This window comes from Aptenodytes forsteri, unplaced genomic scaffold (genome assembly GCF_000699145.1).
Source record: "Aptenodytes forsteri isolate BGI_AS27 unplaced genomic scaffold, ASM69914v1 Scaffold82, whole genome shotgun sequence".
Taxonomy (NCBI): domain Eukaryota; kingdom Metazoa; phylum Chordata; class Aves; order Sphenisciformes; family Spheniscidae; genus Aptenodytes; species Aptenodytes forsteri.
The window spans coordinates 9,365,499-9,383,556 of NW_008795490.1; the positions used below are offsets into that span (position 1 = coordinate 9,365,499).

At 43.2% G+C, this 18,058-nt stretch overlaps 1 protein-coding gene across 1 annotated transcript; it reads left to right on the plus strand.

The window, feature by feature from the left end:
• The first annotated feature begins 9,159 nt into the window (after positions 1–9,159).
• Positions 9,160–14,882, plus strand: IL22RA2 (interleukin 22 receptor subunit alpha 2). The gene is given in 7 exon segments (XM_009281473.2): positions 9,160–9,183; positions 9,185–9,275; positions 10,186–10,336; positions 11,167–11,345; positions 12,580–12,749; positions 13,181–13,359; positions 14,454–14,882. Coding segments are annotated over 6 exon segments (771 nt in total). The 3' UTR covers positions 13,337–13,359; positions 14,454–14,882.
• The last annotated feature ends 3,176 nt before the right edge of the window (positions 14,883–18,058 follow it).

The window sequence follows — 18,058 nt, forward strand, 5'->3', positions numbered from 1 at the left end:
CAAGCAAAGCAAAACAAGGAATTCATTCACTGCTTCCCATCGGCAGGCAGGTGTTCAGCCATCTCCAGGAAAGCAGGGCTCCATCACGCCTAACGGTTACTTGGGAAAACAAACGCCATCACTCCAAACGTCCCCCCCCTTCCTCCTTCTTCCCCAGCTTTATATGCTGAGCATGACGTCATACGGTGTGGAATATCCCTTTGGCCAGCTGGGGTCAGCTGTCCCGGCTGTGTCCCCTCCCAACTTCTTGTGCACCCCCAGCCTACTCGCTGGTGGGGTGGGGTGAGGAGCAGAAAAGGCCTTGACTCTGTGTAAGCACTGCTCAGCAATGTTGAAAACATCCCTGTGTTATCAACGCTGTTTCCAGCACAAATCCAAAGCGTCGCCCCATACTAGCTGCTATGAAGAAAATAACTCTACCCCAGCCAAAACCAGCACACACACGTAGAAGGTTTCACCACTTCAAGCTGTTTCAGGTGATTTTTACTCTTGTCATGGCTGCTCAGCGTTCCTCCCTTCCTGTCTCCTAAAGGTGATTTGGGAGATGATGGAATATAAGACTCCAGAACATTATATCCTGTGTGAGAGAAATTGCATCACAAAACTTTGGTATAATACCTGACATTTCTAAGAACTTCTTTAGTTCTCATTTTTGCATGGACAACGTAACTTTTTATTATCAGATCTGCAATTAACAATGAAGTATTGTGGTAATACTGTCTGCTGGCACAGAAGCATCAAATGTTCTGCTTTTATGCTTTTTCCACATAATGATGTAGTTTAAAAAAATCATTCTTGTCAAATCTACTGACATCTGTGGAAAAAAAAACATCTTGTAGCATCCCGGTTGCTTAGAACAGGCATGCGTATTTGTATGTAGTCCTTCACTAGTTAAGATCACAGGAAAAGAAACTTGCATGAGAAGAGCTGTTTTTCTCAAGGCTAGAAATAACTGGTTGCTCTGAAGTGGTGCCATGTAAACAGTTTAGTATTAATAAATAAGAGCTATTGTACTTGCTTCAAATTAATAGTTTCAGTGTGTCTTACAAAAAAACCCCAAAACAACAAACCAGACACAAAGCATCTTATAAAGTAAGTGACCTGCATAGATTTCTTTAGTGTGGTTTTTAAAAAAATTAGTCCTCTAACTATGAAGCCCTTATTTATTAATACACTTTCTATATTCTCTAAATGGGTGCAATCATTGGGCTAGGTGGGACCTCCAGGGGTCTACGGTTCATCTCCGCAGAGCTGCATCGTTCCTCTTACGCATTTGTCTAAAGACTCCATGACCCCGTCAGACAATTTGTTCTAGGAGTTCTTTACCCCTAGAAAGTATTTTCTAGTGTCTAATGCAAGTCTTCCTGACGGTAGAAACAATTATCCACAATGGGCCTGCTGAACATACTTTGGCTCTTGGCTGAAATTTGTAACTCTTACTACTTGTAAATACTGTAAATTTTACATTTTTACATTGAATTAAAAAAATCTCAGAAGACAAATGTGCGTGCTCGCCTTTTTCTTACTGTTAGCTTTTGTACTGAAGACTAAATCTGCTTTTGAAGCTTGCTCAGTTCATGTTACATATGTAGTGCATGCTTGAGCATTATTGAAAATTAATGGAAACCGCTGTAGGAGATATGTATAGCATATATGTGTGTGTGTAATTATATGTAGCCAGTTACTGTATTCTACTTACCAGATGTATTAGCATGTAGAAGAATTAGTTCTAAACAAAGGTCATTTCTCATTTGTTGAGATATCCTTTGGGTGAAATACCACTCCCTCCAGGCAGCGGTGGAAGTCTGACTTTGAGGATGTGATTTATATCCATTTGTTTTGAAAGAGGTCTCTCTCCTGTACAGGTGTGAGGTGGTGCCTTTGCTGTACTCCAGTAGTTGATCTTAGAATCATAGAATCATTAAGGTTGGAAAAGACCTCTAAAATCATCGAGTCCAACCATCGACCCAACACCACCATGCCCATTAAACCATGTCCCTAAGTGCCTCATCTACACGTCTTTTAAATACTTCCAGGGATGGTGACTCAACCACTTCCCTGGGCAGCCTGTTCCAACGTTTAACCACTCTTTCAGTAAAGAAATTTTGGAAATCTTGGAGAGGGATGAGGGCTGACACATAGGAGCTCTTTGATCCACTGATTCTGGCTACATCATCGGCTTTGCAATTTTTTTTTTTGCCCTTTGATGGTATTGATGCAGTCTGCAATAACTTCAGTCCAGTTCTATTGCTTGAGCCTGGGGACTCGCCTTAGGTTCTATTTTAAAATTATGGACAAGGATTAAATGGTCACATTGTTTGACTGGATTAATTGCTACAGAGCAAGGAAAGCTGGGCTTCCTTGAAACTCTTACTGGTTATTTGAAGTTTAAATGATCACAAGAGTCTTATTTGTGTGACGTTTACTTCTTATAGCGAGCATGTGCATTCTTACATGTATCTTGGAAATCAACTATTTGTCTTTAAATGTCATGCTAATTTACCCAAAAGAATGTAGGCTACTGTTAGAAGAATTTTGGTGTCACTTGTCTGTCAAGTCTAGAATGTGCAATTTAAAAACATTTTCTACTCCTGATCAACACATTTACTCCTTCCAGGTAACTTCTTAAGATGATGAGTAGTGCTGTCTCTGGGCGGATGCCAGTAAGAACAGTCATACCTTAAGAATTCAGATTCTCTTAGAAATGGCTGTGCAGATTGAGCAGAGTCAGAACAAATGGAGAAACTTGAATTTATGTCTGCATTAATTACTACATTTAAATTTATAGCACAGACTGTGAGTTTTAGTAATGGATTATGGTTTTTATTAACCCATTATGAATTAATTACAGTCAAAACACTTTTCTTTCCTCAGGTTTTGGGGTTTTTTATGTCATTTGAACACAGCGCTCACCCTCATGTTTTCTAACGCCCATTTGTGTAATTGGACAATGACAGGGTAGCTGCTTAGGCTGAGAACTAATTTTTCATTTATTTGGGGGCAAAGAAGTTTTCTTTTCTTCTGTCCAGCCACAGCTTAAAAGAGGAAATGCATTACATGCAGACAAACCAGACGGTTCTGCCAGCCAGCTCGCTGTGTGTTCTGCAAAACTCATCCTGCAGTTGTCAAATATTTGCAACGTGTGCAGTAGAGCAGTAAGCAGCAATGTCAAGTCTGATTCGGCTTTTTCCTGTGCCGACATCTCTTGAGTAGCGCAGACTCAGAAAGGTTGCGTAAACAACTTACGCCCCTTCAAAAATACCCTTCCACAAAGAGTATGTAGAATCCTTTCAGACTGAAAATGCAGAATGAAAAGAATAAAAATCTAATACACTGTATTTTCTTTCTGGGTATGACTGGTTTGTGTTATGTTTTGGGGGTTTAAGTGTTTTGGGTGGGTTTTTTTGCAGGTTAATAGCAGCTCAGTTAATTCTAGGAAGGGTGGAGGGCAAACGCAGTCCCATCCCAGAAGGCAGGAACTGTACGTAGCGTTGTGTGCTTTCTACTACTAGATTTGGTAGAGTTGAGGCCTGTGACGACAACAGCCACGATTGCGCCCTGCTGCAAATGCAATTAAATGCAAGATAAATTATCACAGGTAAGGAAGGGTTGTAAAAGCTTGCCTGAATGGCTAGAGGGTGGTGCCAGCACCTGGATCGAGGCAAAGAGGCAGAGAGCACCTTTGCCATTCCTCAGTCCCTTCCTTCACGTGGGTTCATCCCAGGAATCAGTCTGGCCTTATATCAGGCATTAGTATAGTACCTGTTCCCCCCCCAAGTCTGAATAGAATTGGAACAAAACACTGTGAATTTGGGTGATTAATTACTGAGTGACTTTATCAACTGCTTCCAGGGTGTGCAGCAAAACTAGCAATTTTATTTGAGAGGTGCCAAATTTCATTTCCTGTAAGAAAAAGAATATGGAACAAAGCTTTTTGGCAAATAAGTATCACAGGGTGATCTAAATTTTTTGGTTAAACGGTCACGTTGCAGTAAACACGAAACAAACACCTCTGAGAAGTGTGAAAACCAGTTACGCTGAGCGTGGAGGATTCTGTCCTGAAAAGCTCAGCATGCTGATTCTTGAATAGCAGGAGACTGTATCCACACAAGATCTGAGACATTGTATTTATTAAAAAAGAAAAAAAAGGCTCATAAAATTACAGTATGTTTACAAATTCAGTAGTAATTTGGAGATGGTGCTGGTGAAGATTGCTGTTAGAATAGAGTCCTTTTCTTGTTAGAATAGAGTCCTTTTCTAGAGCTTGGATGATGCAGAGATGATACTGAGAATTTGAAAGACAACCACAGAACTGAGCCACCAGCTGGAAAGCGTGATGCTTACAAACTTCCACCTGCAGAACAGACGAGTGAAAGGCAGTTTCTTTTTTGTTTGTTTCTTTTTTTCTTTTTTTTCTTTTTTTCCCCTTGGCCAGGGAAACCCCTGGAGCTTGCATCTTTCCAGGTTTTACTGCCCAAAGTAGCTACCAGAACCATTCGCTCCTTCTGCAGCCCAAGCCTTGATTACAGATGTGGAGGCAAGCATCCCAGTTTCTTCTGTCTCTTCCCCCAGTGCATGTCTGCCAAGCTCTCGCCCTTCTTGTGCTGCGTGGCAAGTCAGCCTGGTGCGGTCTGTGGTCTGGAAAGGGCTTTGGTGATCAGGCACAGAGACTTCCAACCACCGCCTACAAAAAAAATGAATGCGTGAGTCATATCCTACCCACACTGGTAATATTTCAGGCATTGCCTCAGCTGCTTCTGGTGGCGGTGTGTCGGAGAGAGCGAGCATCAGCACTACCAGGCTTTGAGCCTTCCTTTCTTTAGTAGGTGGACTAAGACAGCATGAGCGATGTTTGTGTTGTACTTTTCCAGGCTTATCTGTGGTTTCTGCTGGCTAAGTGATCACCTGGCATCTTTCCTGTACTATTAAGATTACCTAAGCAAAACCAACAAACTATGGAATGTTAATTCCATGTGTCTCTAAGCTGGTGGGTTTTTGTCTGTAGATTATTTGGTGGGGGACCCACAACCTAAAGAAAAACAGGTCTTCTCTCAATGGGCTTAAACAAGCCATAGTACTCCTTAGCGGTAAAAAAAAAAAAAATCACATGGTTTTGCAAATGAGAAAAGCTGACAATTTTAAAGAAACTTGTCATTTAAATAAAAGGCTTTGAGCTATTTTGGGGTTTGGTATTACCTACAGTTCCTAATGAATGTTAGCGTTGGTTACTAACTTTCTGGTGCAATTCAGTGTCTTGCACACTGTTAAATAAATATTGTATGGGCAAATAATGACTTGCTACACAGCAAGCCTTCAGCCGATCTTCATTTTTAATATGGTCAAATGTCTCACTACTGAGGTGCAGCTACAGCATTGGGAATTTCTAACCATGATCTTTAAAATGATGACCCAAGCCCTTTAACAGTGAGAGTTGAACAGTTCATACCTGTGGGCAGGAGGCAGCGAAGTCACGCACTGTGCAGTGAAAGTCAGCCTTGCTTCCTCAGAAACTTCTCTGTAAGAACCTGTGTGATGCAATGCCTCTTCCCTGAAGGGCAGGGAAAAAAAAAAAAGTCCCTCCTGCCTGACTGTGGGGTTTTTCTTTTTTCTTTTTTTGTGTGTGTGTACTGATTCATTTTCGCAGTCCGCCCTGAGCTGGTGAAAGGCCATTCTGCTGCGTATGACACACCAGAAGAGGCTGAGGGAGCTGGGTCCCTTCAGCTGGGAGAGGCGACGGCTGGGGAGGGGATCTAATTGCAATTGCCAACTATGTAAACGTTTGCAGAAAAGACAGACTTTTCTCTGAGGCCTCCAATCAAAACACAAAAAGCAGCTGCCATAAGTTGCAGTGGGGGAATCCCACTTAGCTACATGGTGGAAAAACTCATACTGAAAGTGGTTAAGTGTGGGATAACACTGCCATTAGCCCTGCTGATTAGTCCAGCATTAGGCTGGACTGGATGACCTCCAGAGCCCCCTCCCAAGACAGGTTTTTCTGTGAGTCCATGCTGGCTGCTTAGAAGGGTAAAAGCCTGAAAACTACGGCCCAATTGAGAATAGTCTTTGGGTCCAGAATAATCTGAAACACTCATTTTTTATTGTCAGTTTGTGTGAAATGCCACACATGAGAGAGACTTGTCTGGCCTCTGCCAGTTACTAGAAGTATTCTCTGTATGCTTTGGGAGTTTCTCCCCTTCCTTCATCTTCCCGCACCCTCATCCAGGCGTTTAAGCGAAATCCACCCTCACATCCACTGCAAATATCAGAGACTCACATCTGAAAAGCCAAAGGTGGTGCTGCAGAAGCAGTTGCAGTGTTGAATTTTCTCCTCTTATGGATGGGAAACAACTCATTCAAGGGAAAAATAAAAAACCCCCACACAAAACCAATGAGGTGGTGCTATCAGATTGGATGAGTCAGGCAGCTTCCAGCAAGAATGTACTTGACTTTTACCTTTGTGTAGCAATATCCAATCCTCAAGAGAAAGAAATCTGTTTACCCAGCGTTCGGATAGGTTTTTATTCCAGGAATGGAAAAAGTTCTCATGCCCATGGTTCTATGTCAGTTCACAGAAACATCAGTACTGCCGTTTCACAAATGTTTGGATCAACAAGATGCTTCAGTGTAAGCTAGGATGAGCTAGTAGCATAACTACTTATGTGGACTCTGCTGGTGAAAGTAATACATTTTCATTTTCCATTTCTTCATAAAGTACTGTTCAGAGTATTCTTAAACAATATTGTTTTTTAAAAGTTCTCATTCACATTTTAAAAGCATCGCAGTGCACGTCATCCTACAGTGTTCCTCAATTGTTTACATTTTTAAATGTACTATGCATGTATTCTATGAAACTCAAGACATGTATGTATGTACATGTCTGTATACGTGTGTGTAGCTGGTACTTGTTTGACTGTAGCTATTTTCATCACACAAAGCACTGAAGAAGCACGATTGAAGTTGATGAGTAGGACAATGTTACGGATGCTAATAACCTGGGGATTACCAGTGGCTGTTTCAATAATCACACAAATTATGTGAAGAGTTACCGATTACTTCAGACTGCCAAACCCAATCGCAGATAAAGCGCTATCAGAGTGCAGTGCGCAGGAAACCCCCAGTTTTTCTGCAGGATAGGCATTTCTTTCCCCATTTCACCACGCGGCAGAGCAGTCTTTTCTGAGCAAAAACCACTGGCGCCAGGCAGGCTGGCCCTCAGCTCTGCATTCATAGAAGGAACCGCCATCAAAAGCAATTTTGGCAAAGCTCCACGCTTCAGCTCCTGGCAATGGGCTGTTATGTGGGGGACGGGAAGGTGTGTTGGTACAATTCAAGTAAGCAAATACACAACCTGTGACTAAACTTTGATGACATTTCAGTCTGGTGATTGGTTTATAAAAGTTCCCTATTCCTGCACTTGAGCTCATATAACATGATGAAATACTAATTGCATTTGGTGTGGGGAACCACTTAAAGGTCATTGTATTTTGAAAATGTGATTGGGAAATGGATAGATAAAAAATTCCCAGCCGGTGATGGCAGGGTGGCCTTTCTGACTTCTACCTCCATTTTGGGGTGGGTTTTTTTCTGCATTTCTTCTCAGTTCTCTAATTCCCTTAATTGGGTTAACTAGTTAATTATTCAAAGCTACACATCTAGGGTTTTAATATATCTACTGCAGGTTCGGTGCTTGGATAATGAGGTATAAGTGATCAGCTGAACTGCGAGCCTGTGCCCATGAATCTGGCCGAGGCCAGCTTCTCAATTAGATGTTGTCCAGTTTGCTGAGTATAACCGGTTGCCTTTAAATAAAAAAATACCTTCATTTGAACCAGAACTTGCACTTTTTTGACCTCACAGGTGTTTTGCTGCCACTTTTCCCAAAGTAAAGATGATTGTTAGGCAAATTTTTGTTTCTGCAGACAAGTAGTCTTCACGTCCGTAATTTCTTTGGTGGGCGTCGTTACGTAGTGCTGCGCTATGTCATACAAAATTTGGGTTTTCTTTTCTTGCTTGTCAACATGAGCTTGCAAAAGGAGAATGCGTCCTGACTTTTGCCCAAATGTGCTGGTGTACGAGCGGCGAAGTACATGTGGATGCCAGCACCGAGGAGCTTTCGGGGAGGGAAGAGTGAGGGGCAAGGCTGGGCAGGAGGGCCAGCAGGCTCCCAGCTGCCTCCAGCGGCGCCACATTTGCCGCCAGCGACTGACTCAGCTGAGCTTTCCATACATCCCAGGAGCACAAAAACTGGCTCCCACCGGGCAGGCGCACACGTGGCGTTAAAGCATTTACAAACACAAAGCGAGATCGCTTTCGCGATGGAGCCCCGGCATCCCCAGCCCTGGGGCCAGGCTCGCAGGGATGCGCATATTGGAAAGGCAGGATTCGGAGGACAGCGGCGACAAACGCCAATATTTGTGCAGGCAGCGTGGCGGCACACCCGCACCAGTCAGGGCATATGACTCCTGGCAGTCTGAAAGTCCAAAGCAGAGTGGCACTTTGGCCCGATGGGCTGGGCCCGCCTCCCTGTTCCCTGCCCAGAGGCTGGCAGTGCTGCAGCTGCCCTGGCCTCCCAGCATCTCTCCAGCAGCCAGCGTAGTGTGGACGCGCTGCCCAACGGCACGGCTGGCAGCGGTTTCACAGTCCCTCGTTCCTCTGATGATATATTCCTAGATGACGTCCTGCCACAAACACATCTGCAAACTCTGTCCGCTTGCATTTGACCCGAAGACAGGCCACCAAAACAGATGACATCCCATGGGTAGGTCTTTTCCATGTTTGCAGCAAAATTTCCTGTGTTCTTCAGCTCTGAGCGACTAGTGAGGTGAAAAATAAATAAATAAATACATAAATACATAAAAATCTTAGCATGGCAAGCAAGCAAGCTTGTGTGACAAATTTATGGGATAAAGTAATATTGCAAGACATCATTTGGGAATTAGTGCCTTAAAAAAAAGGACCTTTTTCATGCTGGTTTGCTTCATAATTAGTTCCAAACTTCAGAATGACCACAGCTGCCAAGTAACAACAGTTGCTTATGTTTAATTTAGAGCAACTCATGTGTTTTTCAGCTAGATTAAACCAAAGCCAAACTGGGGATTTCGGAAACTGCTGAAAATAAGGGGAACTCTGGAGCGTTTAACAATTACTTCCTCATAAGACATGCCCAAGAGGAAGAGAGATGCTTTTCAGTCATGGAGCTGCTCTCCTAAGCATGAGGGGGATCACGCTTTCCTCCCTCTGCTTACTGATGCACCTGCTTCAGGATGAGATAACTAGTAAGTAAAGGCTTTCTGCTCTTTTCCTATGTGGGGAGGGGGGCGCTGGGTCTGTTGTTGAATCTCTGGATGAGTCAAGAAATCTCTATCTCTGGATCTTATGGTGGGTTTCAAAATTCTAGTCACTTCCAAATTAGTCTGTTATTTTGTCTTTCAAGGTTCTGAAATGCAGATAAAACAAGCATGTTGCCCATTAAATTTATTCATGGCTGTATTACCAGTTTCAGTTCAACTAGTACAAGTCTTACCTGATTCTGTGATATGCCAGGGATAAAGCTGCAGCCATCTGGGTCACGAAACCCAGAAAAATGTTAGGATTTGGATGCTTCAGAGAGGTTGTTAACTGATTCTGTCATCAGTAACCATCACAGTATGAAAACAGATTACCTTGAAAATTGTCAGGCAGCTTTTTCCAGTAGTACAGACTGGGAAAGCAGTGAATCTCAGGTTGTTTTTTATTAGGCAAGAGCTGATAAACACGGCTGTGGCAACAGTTAAAGCAGCTATAATCCCTGCAGGTTAAAGCTGAGATGTGGAGGAAAGAGCGCTCGACTTTAACTACTGATGGGGCTGCTTACTGCAGGCTCTGTGAATTGATCTGAAGGGTTTAATTGATCCCTCAGGCATCTTTCACAGCAGTAAACTCACTAAGGAAAAATGAAAAAAAAACCAGACAAAACCAAACCACATAAAAGTGTTCCTTTCATAATACTAAATGTGTTTGTTCTGTTAACTGCTAGAACTGGTCACTGTGACTTGGAAAGTTTTGAACATGAGATCCAGGAGATTTAATTTCCCTGCAGTCTGCTAGTCATGAAACCAAATGAGCTGTAGCAATACCCCCTGATTTCAATACGGAGGAGCGTGTCTGTGACAAACACATTATGTTATTGTTCCTTATTATTTGCAGCGATTTTAGTTTTGGAAAACCGGAACCTGCAAGATTTGATTAAGCCGCAGAAGGTAGAGTTTCGTTCATTAAACTTCAACAACACTTTGCATTGGCAGCCTGGGAGGGCCAGAGAGGCAAGAGACACGGTCTACTTTGTGCAGTATAAAGTGTAAGTACCAGGGGAACTCCAGCCTCCCGCCGGGCTGGGGCCCATCCCTGCTTGGCACATCAAAGGGATTTCTCAGATGACATGGGATATTCTTCCCTTACCTGGGGAACAGCCACATCATGCTCGGCTACCAGCTCTCGGTTGTTGCTGCGCTTACCAGTAGCCCACAAGGTGCAGCTGAACAGCCCGAGGCAGGCAGGGAACAAGCACCTCCAGCAATACGCTCTGCACCCTCATTGCACCATAGAGTTGCAGAAAGATGTAGTTCGCAGCGGACCTCTGGAGGTCACCGGGTCCAACCGCTTGCCTGAAGCAGGTCTAGCTAGGTCAGATACTTCTGCAGTAGGACATTTAAGGTATTTTTGTGGCCCACCTTGCCCATGACAGTGCCACAGGGTGCCTCGCATGGCGAACTTGAGGCAGCACTAGGGGCTGGTCCTCAGTGGAGGTACGCTCCTGTCCCTGGCACATCTGGTGAGCACCTGAAATCACTATTGCCTTTGAGAAATTAGCTGTTGGTAACTGGCATTCTGCCCATCGTTGAACACACTGGCTAAGCTAAAGCTCGCCCACCTCTCCGAGGGGCAAGTGTGCGGTGGCTTCCTACAGGGCTGGTGACCCACATCTCTGCTTTAGGTTTCTTTCAGAAAAGACAGAAACCTGTAGCTCCCAAACGCCCATGAAATCGACCTTCCCTGTCATCAAATTGAAGGGAGTTAATTTCCACGGCAGAACGCTTGTCAGTACTGCCGAGTTAAAAGGGTCAAAAATCTGTATGGACCCAGTTGGCGATAGCTAAAGCTTACATCCTTCCTCCTCTTTCTCCATAGGTATGGGCAGAGCACGTGGCAAAACAAAGACGACTGCTGGGGGATTCAAAACCGTGTCTGTGACCTAACGAATGAGACTTCTGACATCCAAGAGCCTTACTACGGCAGAGTGAAAGCCGCATCAGCTGGTGTCTATTCCGACTGGAGCCTCAGCTGCAGATTCAGTCCCTGGCGAGAAAGTAAGTGCAAACATATGGGTCTCTCTGAGAAAGGAATTGGATTTTCTGTGGCATGGAATACATCATTTCTGCTCACAATTTGCAAACAGGAGTAATCCTTTTCTAGCTACAAAGCTGTACCAAAAGAAATTGTGAGTCAATAGCTCTCAGGCGAAGTGTTGTGAAAAAATAATTTCCCCCATGCTTGAAAGCCAACCAATTATGGATAAGTAGCCACTTACCAATAATTAGGGGATCAGAAATGCCCGGTTCCCTTTAACTCAACCTCTTCCTCAAGGCATGGAACTATACAAATTATTTTCAGCCATTTTTGGAGCTGCTGGAAGGACCGGACACAAGGTGGAAAAGAAGGAAACGTTCTCTGCTTGGGGAGAAAAGGGAGAAGAGAGCTGAGAGCTGTGTGGCCACCATTTTTCTCACATTTATGTGTTTTCCTGACTGCAGTGTATTTAGAAAGGACATGCACAAAGCTATTAGTTAGTACAGTCATAATGCCATAGGATGTTAGAAATTGGAGGACTGTCAAAACACTGAACAGTACCAGTGTACCTACCAGTAAGTTCCCCGTGAATTAACCAGTTTTCCCTGACTGGTCCATGCAAAATTGAATTGTGAATGTCAATGCAGGTCACTTCACAGCCCTGAAGTGCAAACTACCTTGCAGCAGCAACAGCCCATCTTGCCCTGTGCCACCTCCTCCTCCTGGAGAGACGCGTGGGGCAGCTGCTGTCCTGTCTCCCCATGTCTCTGGGGCTGCATGCACAGGTATGCAGGCACTAGCTTGAACCCTTAGCTGTGTTTAACCAAGCAGATTGCAAAAAATTTGAAAGTAATGATTGAAGCTGCGTCCTTGGCATAACTGAAATGGTTCAAATAGCTGTTTTATGCAGTCCAAACACACAGATAAATACGGGAAGGGGCGGGGGGGAAATCTGGGCAAAGTATCCAAAGCATTTTGCTTGACCGGCCTCCAGTCAGCAACATGCAGCTCTGAGAGATTTCAAAAAGTTTGGCTCAAAGATAGATTTACAAACACAGGAAATGTCACCCCAAAATGTCCCAAGCAATAACCACCAAGAAGTAAGGATTTACAAAGTGGCACTTTAACCGTAAATACAGCATAATATATTGCTGGTAACAAGAATGTTAAATAGTTGAATGGATTCCAACTGCGTTCTGTAAAACATTATTGATAAACTATAATTGTGTTCATAGCTTTGGCTTTTTTCCTTAGCTATGATAGGACCTCCGATGGTAACTGTGGTTCGTAGCAACAAATCCATAATACTAAAGCTCCAGGCTCCACGTTCTCCTTATAAAAGGAAGAGAGGCAGCAAGATACCGATGACAAATTATTATGATCTGCTATATCAAGTCTTCATAATTAACAACTTGCTAGACGAGGTAAGTGCATATTCAAATATGAACCCTTTACCATTGAAAAGCCAGGGAAGTATCGGCACACCATTCTTGTTTTACAGTTGAAATAGTCTTCTGGGATTGTGAGAGCATCGATGACTGTGCAAGTATTTGAAAACAAAGTAGGCTTATTTTTCAGGAATTGAATTTGATTGAATTGAGTTGTAATTCCTCCCTTTATTCTTTCCCATCACCTTAGCATTTCATACTCTAAGACCTAAATTAAAAAACTGGGACAGGAGGGGAATTTGGAGGAAGAATTTTCTTTCAAATTCATAAATAAATTATTAATGCTATTGACACTGTGCAAGTCCTCGTGCTGCTCTGCATCCTCTGTTCTTATCTAACTTTACTCACAGACACACTTGCTAGGGTAATGTGCTTGTCTGGTTGTTTTTACTCCGCTCTGTTTGAAGCAACACAGAGTCCTGGTGTATGAAGGAAAAGACAAGGTTATTAAAATAGAAGATTTGAGGCCCGGAATCAGCTACTGCATCATGGCTAAAACGTACGTGCCAATGCTGGACCGCAGCAGTGCCTACAGCAGCAGGCAATGCACCGTGCTGCAGTGACAGGGCTGGCACCTCTGCAACAGGTAAGTCACCAGCTGAAACTGGACGTGACTCTGGAAGTCAAGAGCTATCCCCTCACCAAAGGCAGATACTCTCCAAAAGGAGAAAAAAAGGTGTGGCATAAAAACTGCCATCACATATGACAATATTAGCCAGAGTTCTTACATCATCTCAGCTAGTTTCACACCAGGTAAGAATGATACGGCCAAGGAGATTAGAGGAATGGCATGGATAATTATTTGCATGCTGACACGGTCCTCAGAAACACCTCCCTCTTCCCTTTCTTTAAACGGTTATACATAGTATTGCTTTAATCAGTTTTTATTGCTGTCAAGCAATAATTAACTAGGAAAACGAGTGACCTCCAACTTTATTAACATGCAATTCTGCTGCAAGCTCTGCAATTCTGTTCAGGAATTTATCTGATGTGATTAATTCAAATGAGCCTGTTCTCTTTTCCTGGCCGTTCTTCAGATGTAATGTGTTTATAAATAGATCAGTTATCAAATTTCATGAGTTTCCATGGGCCAAAATGCAAGAGTTAGCTCAATCAGCTGGTCTGAAAAATCTGTTTGTTTACTTACCTCAATCACTAGACTATTTTCACGTATCATATGCCCAGCAGAGAGATTTACTATCAATCCTGCCTTGCAGGTACCAAGGCACAGAGTGTATAAAGACCTAAGCCAAAGTAGACTTCAGTGTCATTGGCCTTAGCAAGCTCAGATTTGTGCCCTTTCTAGGGGTAACGGAGGAAAACTGGAAAAACATCAAGTTTGAACCTGTTCTTCTGTTCTCAGTTCAGTACCCTAACTATAAAAGATTTTCTTTCTTCTGCTTCATAATATGCTGCATAACGTTGGTCTCTCTTGAGACTTGGTCAGTGTGTTTAGGCTAAGGAGGGAGCTAGTTTCTAGGTGATTTTCCTGCATTTTTGCTTGCTTTCCCAGTACTGTAAAAGGCTGGAAGCTCAGGTTAGAGCTGGACTTCTGAACAACCTGCAGAGGTACAGGAGGCATGCAGGCGAATGGCAAGTGTTGCATTTTCAGTTAAATTGAATACCATCCAGCTTAAATGTGCTCTCCAGCAGCAATTCTCTTTCTCTTCCCAGGTACAGGGATAATGGTGGAAGATGCCTTCCATCACAGATCCAGCTGTAAATCAACATCTGTGGTCTATGTCTGGAATACATACTTGGATACTTTTTAAATTAACCTTTGCTACATTAAATGATTTGATTCATCACAATCCTTTTATGCTACACAAAGGCCAAGGATTCTTTGTATGTCCTATATTACTATTTACGACGGTATACATTTGCATTTACAAAGGAAACAGCCTTGTAATATAAAAAAAAAATGCAAAAAGTATTTGTGAAAATATCCTTAAGATTGTTTCTAGGGTTTTTCTATTTTAAGCCTTGGAAATAAAATACACTTTATAAAATAGAAGTTTCAGATATTTTATTTCTTCTAGAACAAAGGTTGCAACAGAAGATGAAAAAAAGTGTCCTTTCTTCAAATAAGAACTGTACAGTGCAGGAGTATACCCCACGCTCACAATGTCTTCATAGTGCCCTCAACATAACATTTCTGATAGTGAAACCAGCACGTGATTGGGCAGGCGTTCATTTAAACTGAAACAGAAAAGATCCTCACTTTCAGTCAATGACAGACAGTTGAAGGGAAGAGACCTCTATTTCAACCATTTCACAGTAAATGATGAATGAATGCTGACCATCACCTATGATTTCTAATGATTTTACTCCTATTAGTCTTCATCTCACAAGGGAAAAGATCTCTTGGGCAAGGTCTGGGTATATATCCACTAAGCCATGCCAGGATGGAGAGGTGAAGTGGCTTTTCCAGATCTCCAAGGTCTGTAAGTAATGAGAATCTTAATACTTAACTGCATTCTGTTATTGCAAATTAAATGAGAGGAGGTGAGAGTGGGCCAGACACAAGAGGGCAAAGCAAGCCCTGGGAAAAATGGAGCTCCCTGCTACATAATCATTACCCACTTTTCCCTTAATTCACATACACAAGGGTGGATCGGTTCAGTTTAAGTAACAGACCTTGAGTTCACTTAAGCCACATCCAAAGCATTTTTCACGGTCTGTCACTAACACCTCACCTGGAGGCAGCACCACTGAGAGCTGCATCAGGATGCTGGCAGTAGGCATTTGGGAGGAGGCTGTGCTTAAGTAAGTGAATGCTGGTCACTCCTGCCTTTACCAAAATGAAAGAGGACGTTATATATTAAATATTTCCATCATCTGGTTCTAACACATGATATATTTGAATGACCAGATTTGCAGGCATCTAGTTGTGTCCACATATCCAGTCCATAAAACCAGGTTTCTTTCACCACACTTCCCTTTTTGCTCCTTTCCCATTTCTTACAATTGTTTTGCCCCAGCCATATCCCACAGTTTCTTAATTTAGGTAAGTTTTTTGGGGAAGCGAGGCTTATTAAATCTCTGTATAGTACCTAGCACCATGACAAATCTCAGATCCAGCACTGCCCTGCCACCCCTCTTGCACTGGGCAGAACCAAAATAAAACTGTCCAGGCAAACTATTAAGAAATAGCCTGTCTTGTATTTCAGCAGTGGTGACTTTATCCACTTGTGGGTTATCACAGCTTGAAAACAATATCTGTAGTAATTCAGCTTCTTTCTCAAATTCACTTCTTACCTTAGGGCAGCTCATGTTGCCGTTGTTACACAAAGATAAAGCTTTATTAAGGTAACATGTACTAACCCTAGTCAGGGAACAGACTCTGACAATGCCGGATACTGTACCTATGTCAGATGCAGAGGATGAAACTGTTTAGGGCTCTCAAATCTTAAAGAAGACATTAAAAAAAAAAAAAAAGAAGCAGCAGAGCCATAGGAGTACCTGAAGCGTTCAGACCTGGTGAGAAATATAGCAGCTGCCATGCTATGGATCTATGGAGATGTTGGAAACCTGAAAGTTTTTCAATTTGATAAAATTGTAAAAAATGTGCAGCACGTATACTGGGAAAAACAATAAAAGATCTGAAGAAGTCTTGCGCTGTTATGTTTGCTAACCAGATTTCACTTCCTCAGCAACAACGCAGGCTTACAGAAAGCAGCACAAGAGTTGCAGGAACAACCCACTTCCATTCTGACGGTACCAGCATTTATTATTGCCAACCCCATGATGTTCTGCAAAAGCCAATTGTCTCTTTCCATTTGAAATGCAAATTTCCTTTCAGCTCTGCTCTGACATGTAATTTTACTGGGGAAGGGTTTGGTAAAATGGCTGGGGCTGTGTTTTTCTCCACAGCCAGCAGTAGTGGCATGCTCCCAAGACATGTTCCACTGGGCTCACAAGATGGGGCTCCTACAGGGAGAGGTACTTTGCTGTAGCATATACCGGCTGGGTGATCTGCACCCACAGCTTCTAGATAGCCTTGGTAATGCTGTACTTTTTAGAAACAACTTCATTGTGCCTTAGTCTGTATGCTGCACTGCTGTTCACGTCTCCATGAGGGTGGAATGGAGGAAGAGCTCTCTAAACTACAGCTGGGGCTTTCCTGCAGGCGAGTCAGTTTGGAAATACCTGGAAAAGTGAGCTCTAGCCCTCCTTCCCCTTCCTTCTCATGGACACAAGGAGACCATCTGCTGTGGGTCCACCTCTCCAGAGCTGCCCGGGCTGGCACACAGCTCCGCAGTGGTTAGTACATGTGCACACCACTCAGTGCAGGATGACTTTACATTGTTGGCTTGACTCCTTCTGGCCATAAGTTTGCAAGACCCAGCTGAAAACACCCTTCTCTTGGTTTTTTAGTCACTTACAGAGCAGGCATTTTCTAACAAAGTGCCAAATGCCAGCTTCTGTTTCAGGAAAGAGAGAAATAATTGCTGGCTTCTAGGGCTATGGCATAGAGTGGGGAAGACCAAGCAGTGTAACAAAAGCAGGACTTGTGCAACCAATTCTGTAAGCCCTCGCCTGCCGCATCACTGGGGGATGTCTGCAGTCACGGGCATGGCCTGTCGCAATGGCCTCATCTGGCCAAGTCCTTGTGTGGCGGCTGAGGGTCCCACCAATGAGAAATAGATATTATGTCTTTCAGAGTTTGCAGTTACCGATCTTCACGTGAAGTGGAGCCCATCCCACAAGGGCCTACCCTTCTTTCTCTCATGACCGTGGCTGAACATCATCTTACCTGTCAGATGGAGTAAGAGCTTATGTCCCACTGTAATGGCTTTAACTTCCCATTCCACTGGCACTCAGAAGAGCAGTATTCAGCTACCAGAAATTCAAGAACAGGGCTCCAGAAAAGCTGATAGAGCAACAGCAATGGACCAGATGCTCCAGCCTTATAAATTAGGAGAAGATTATGCATAACCAGCTGTACCATATAAATGCCCAGTTTTATATGATGCTGTGATCCTCGGTGTTTATCATATGGTCTAGCATCTGGCCAGTCCTGTTCATGCCTCCCATATATCTTCTCTAATCAGATGTGGAATTGGGGTTTATTTACTTGCATGACTTCATCTCAGCTAAGAACCATGCTTGTGGCCCAGGGGTGGGGTGCTGTTGTGAAATGACATTGGCTTTTGCCATGGATCCATCAGACGTTATCAAGTACTCCAAACTGCAGGGAATTCATCGTAAATAGGTGGGGTTTTCTGTGGATTTTCTATGGGTTTCAACGTTTGCTACAAAGATACAAGATACTAATCTGTAAA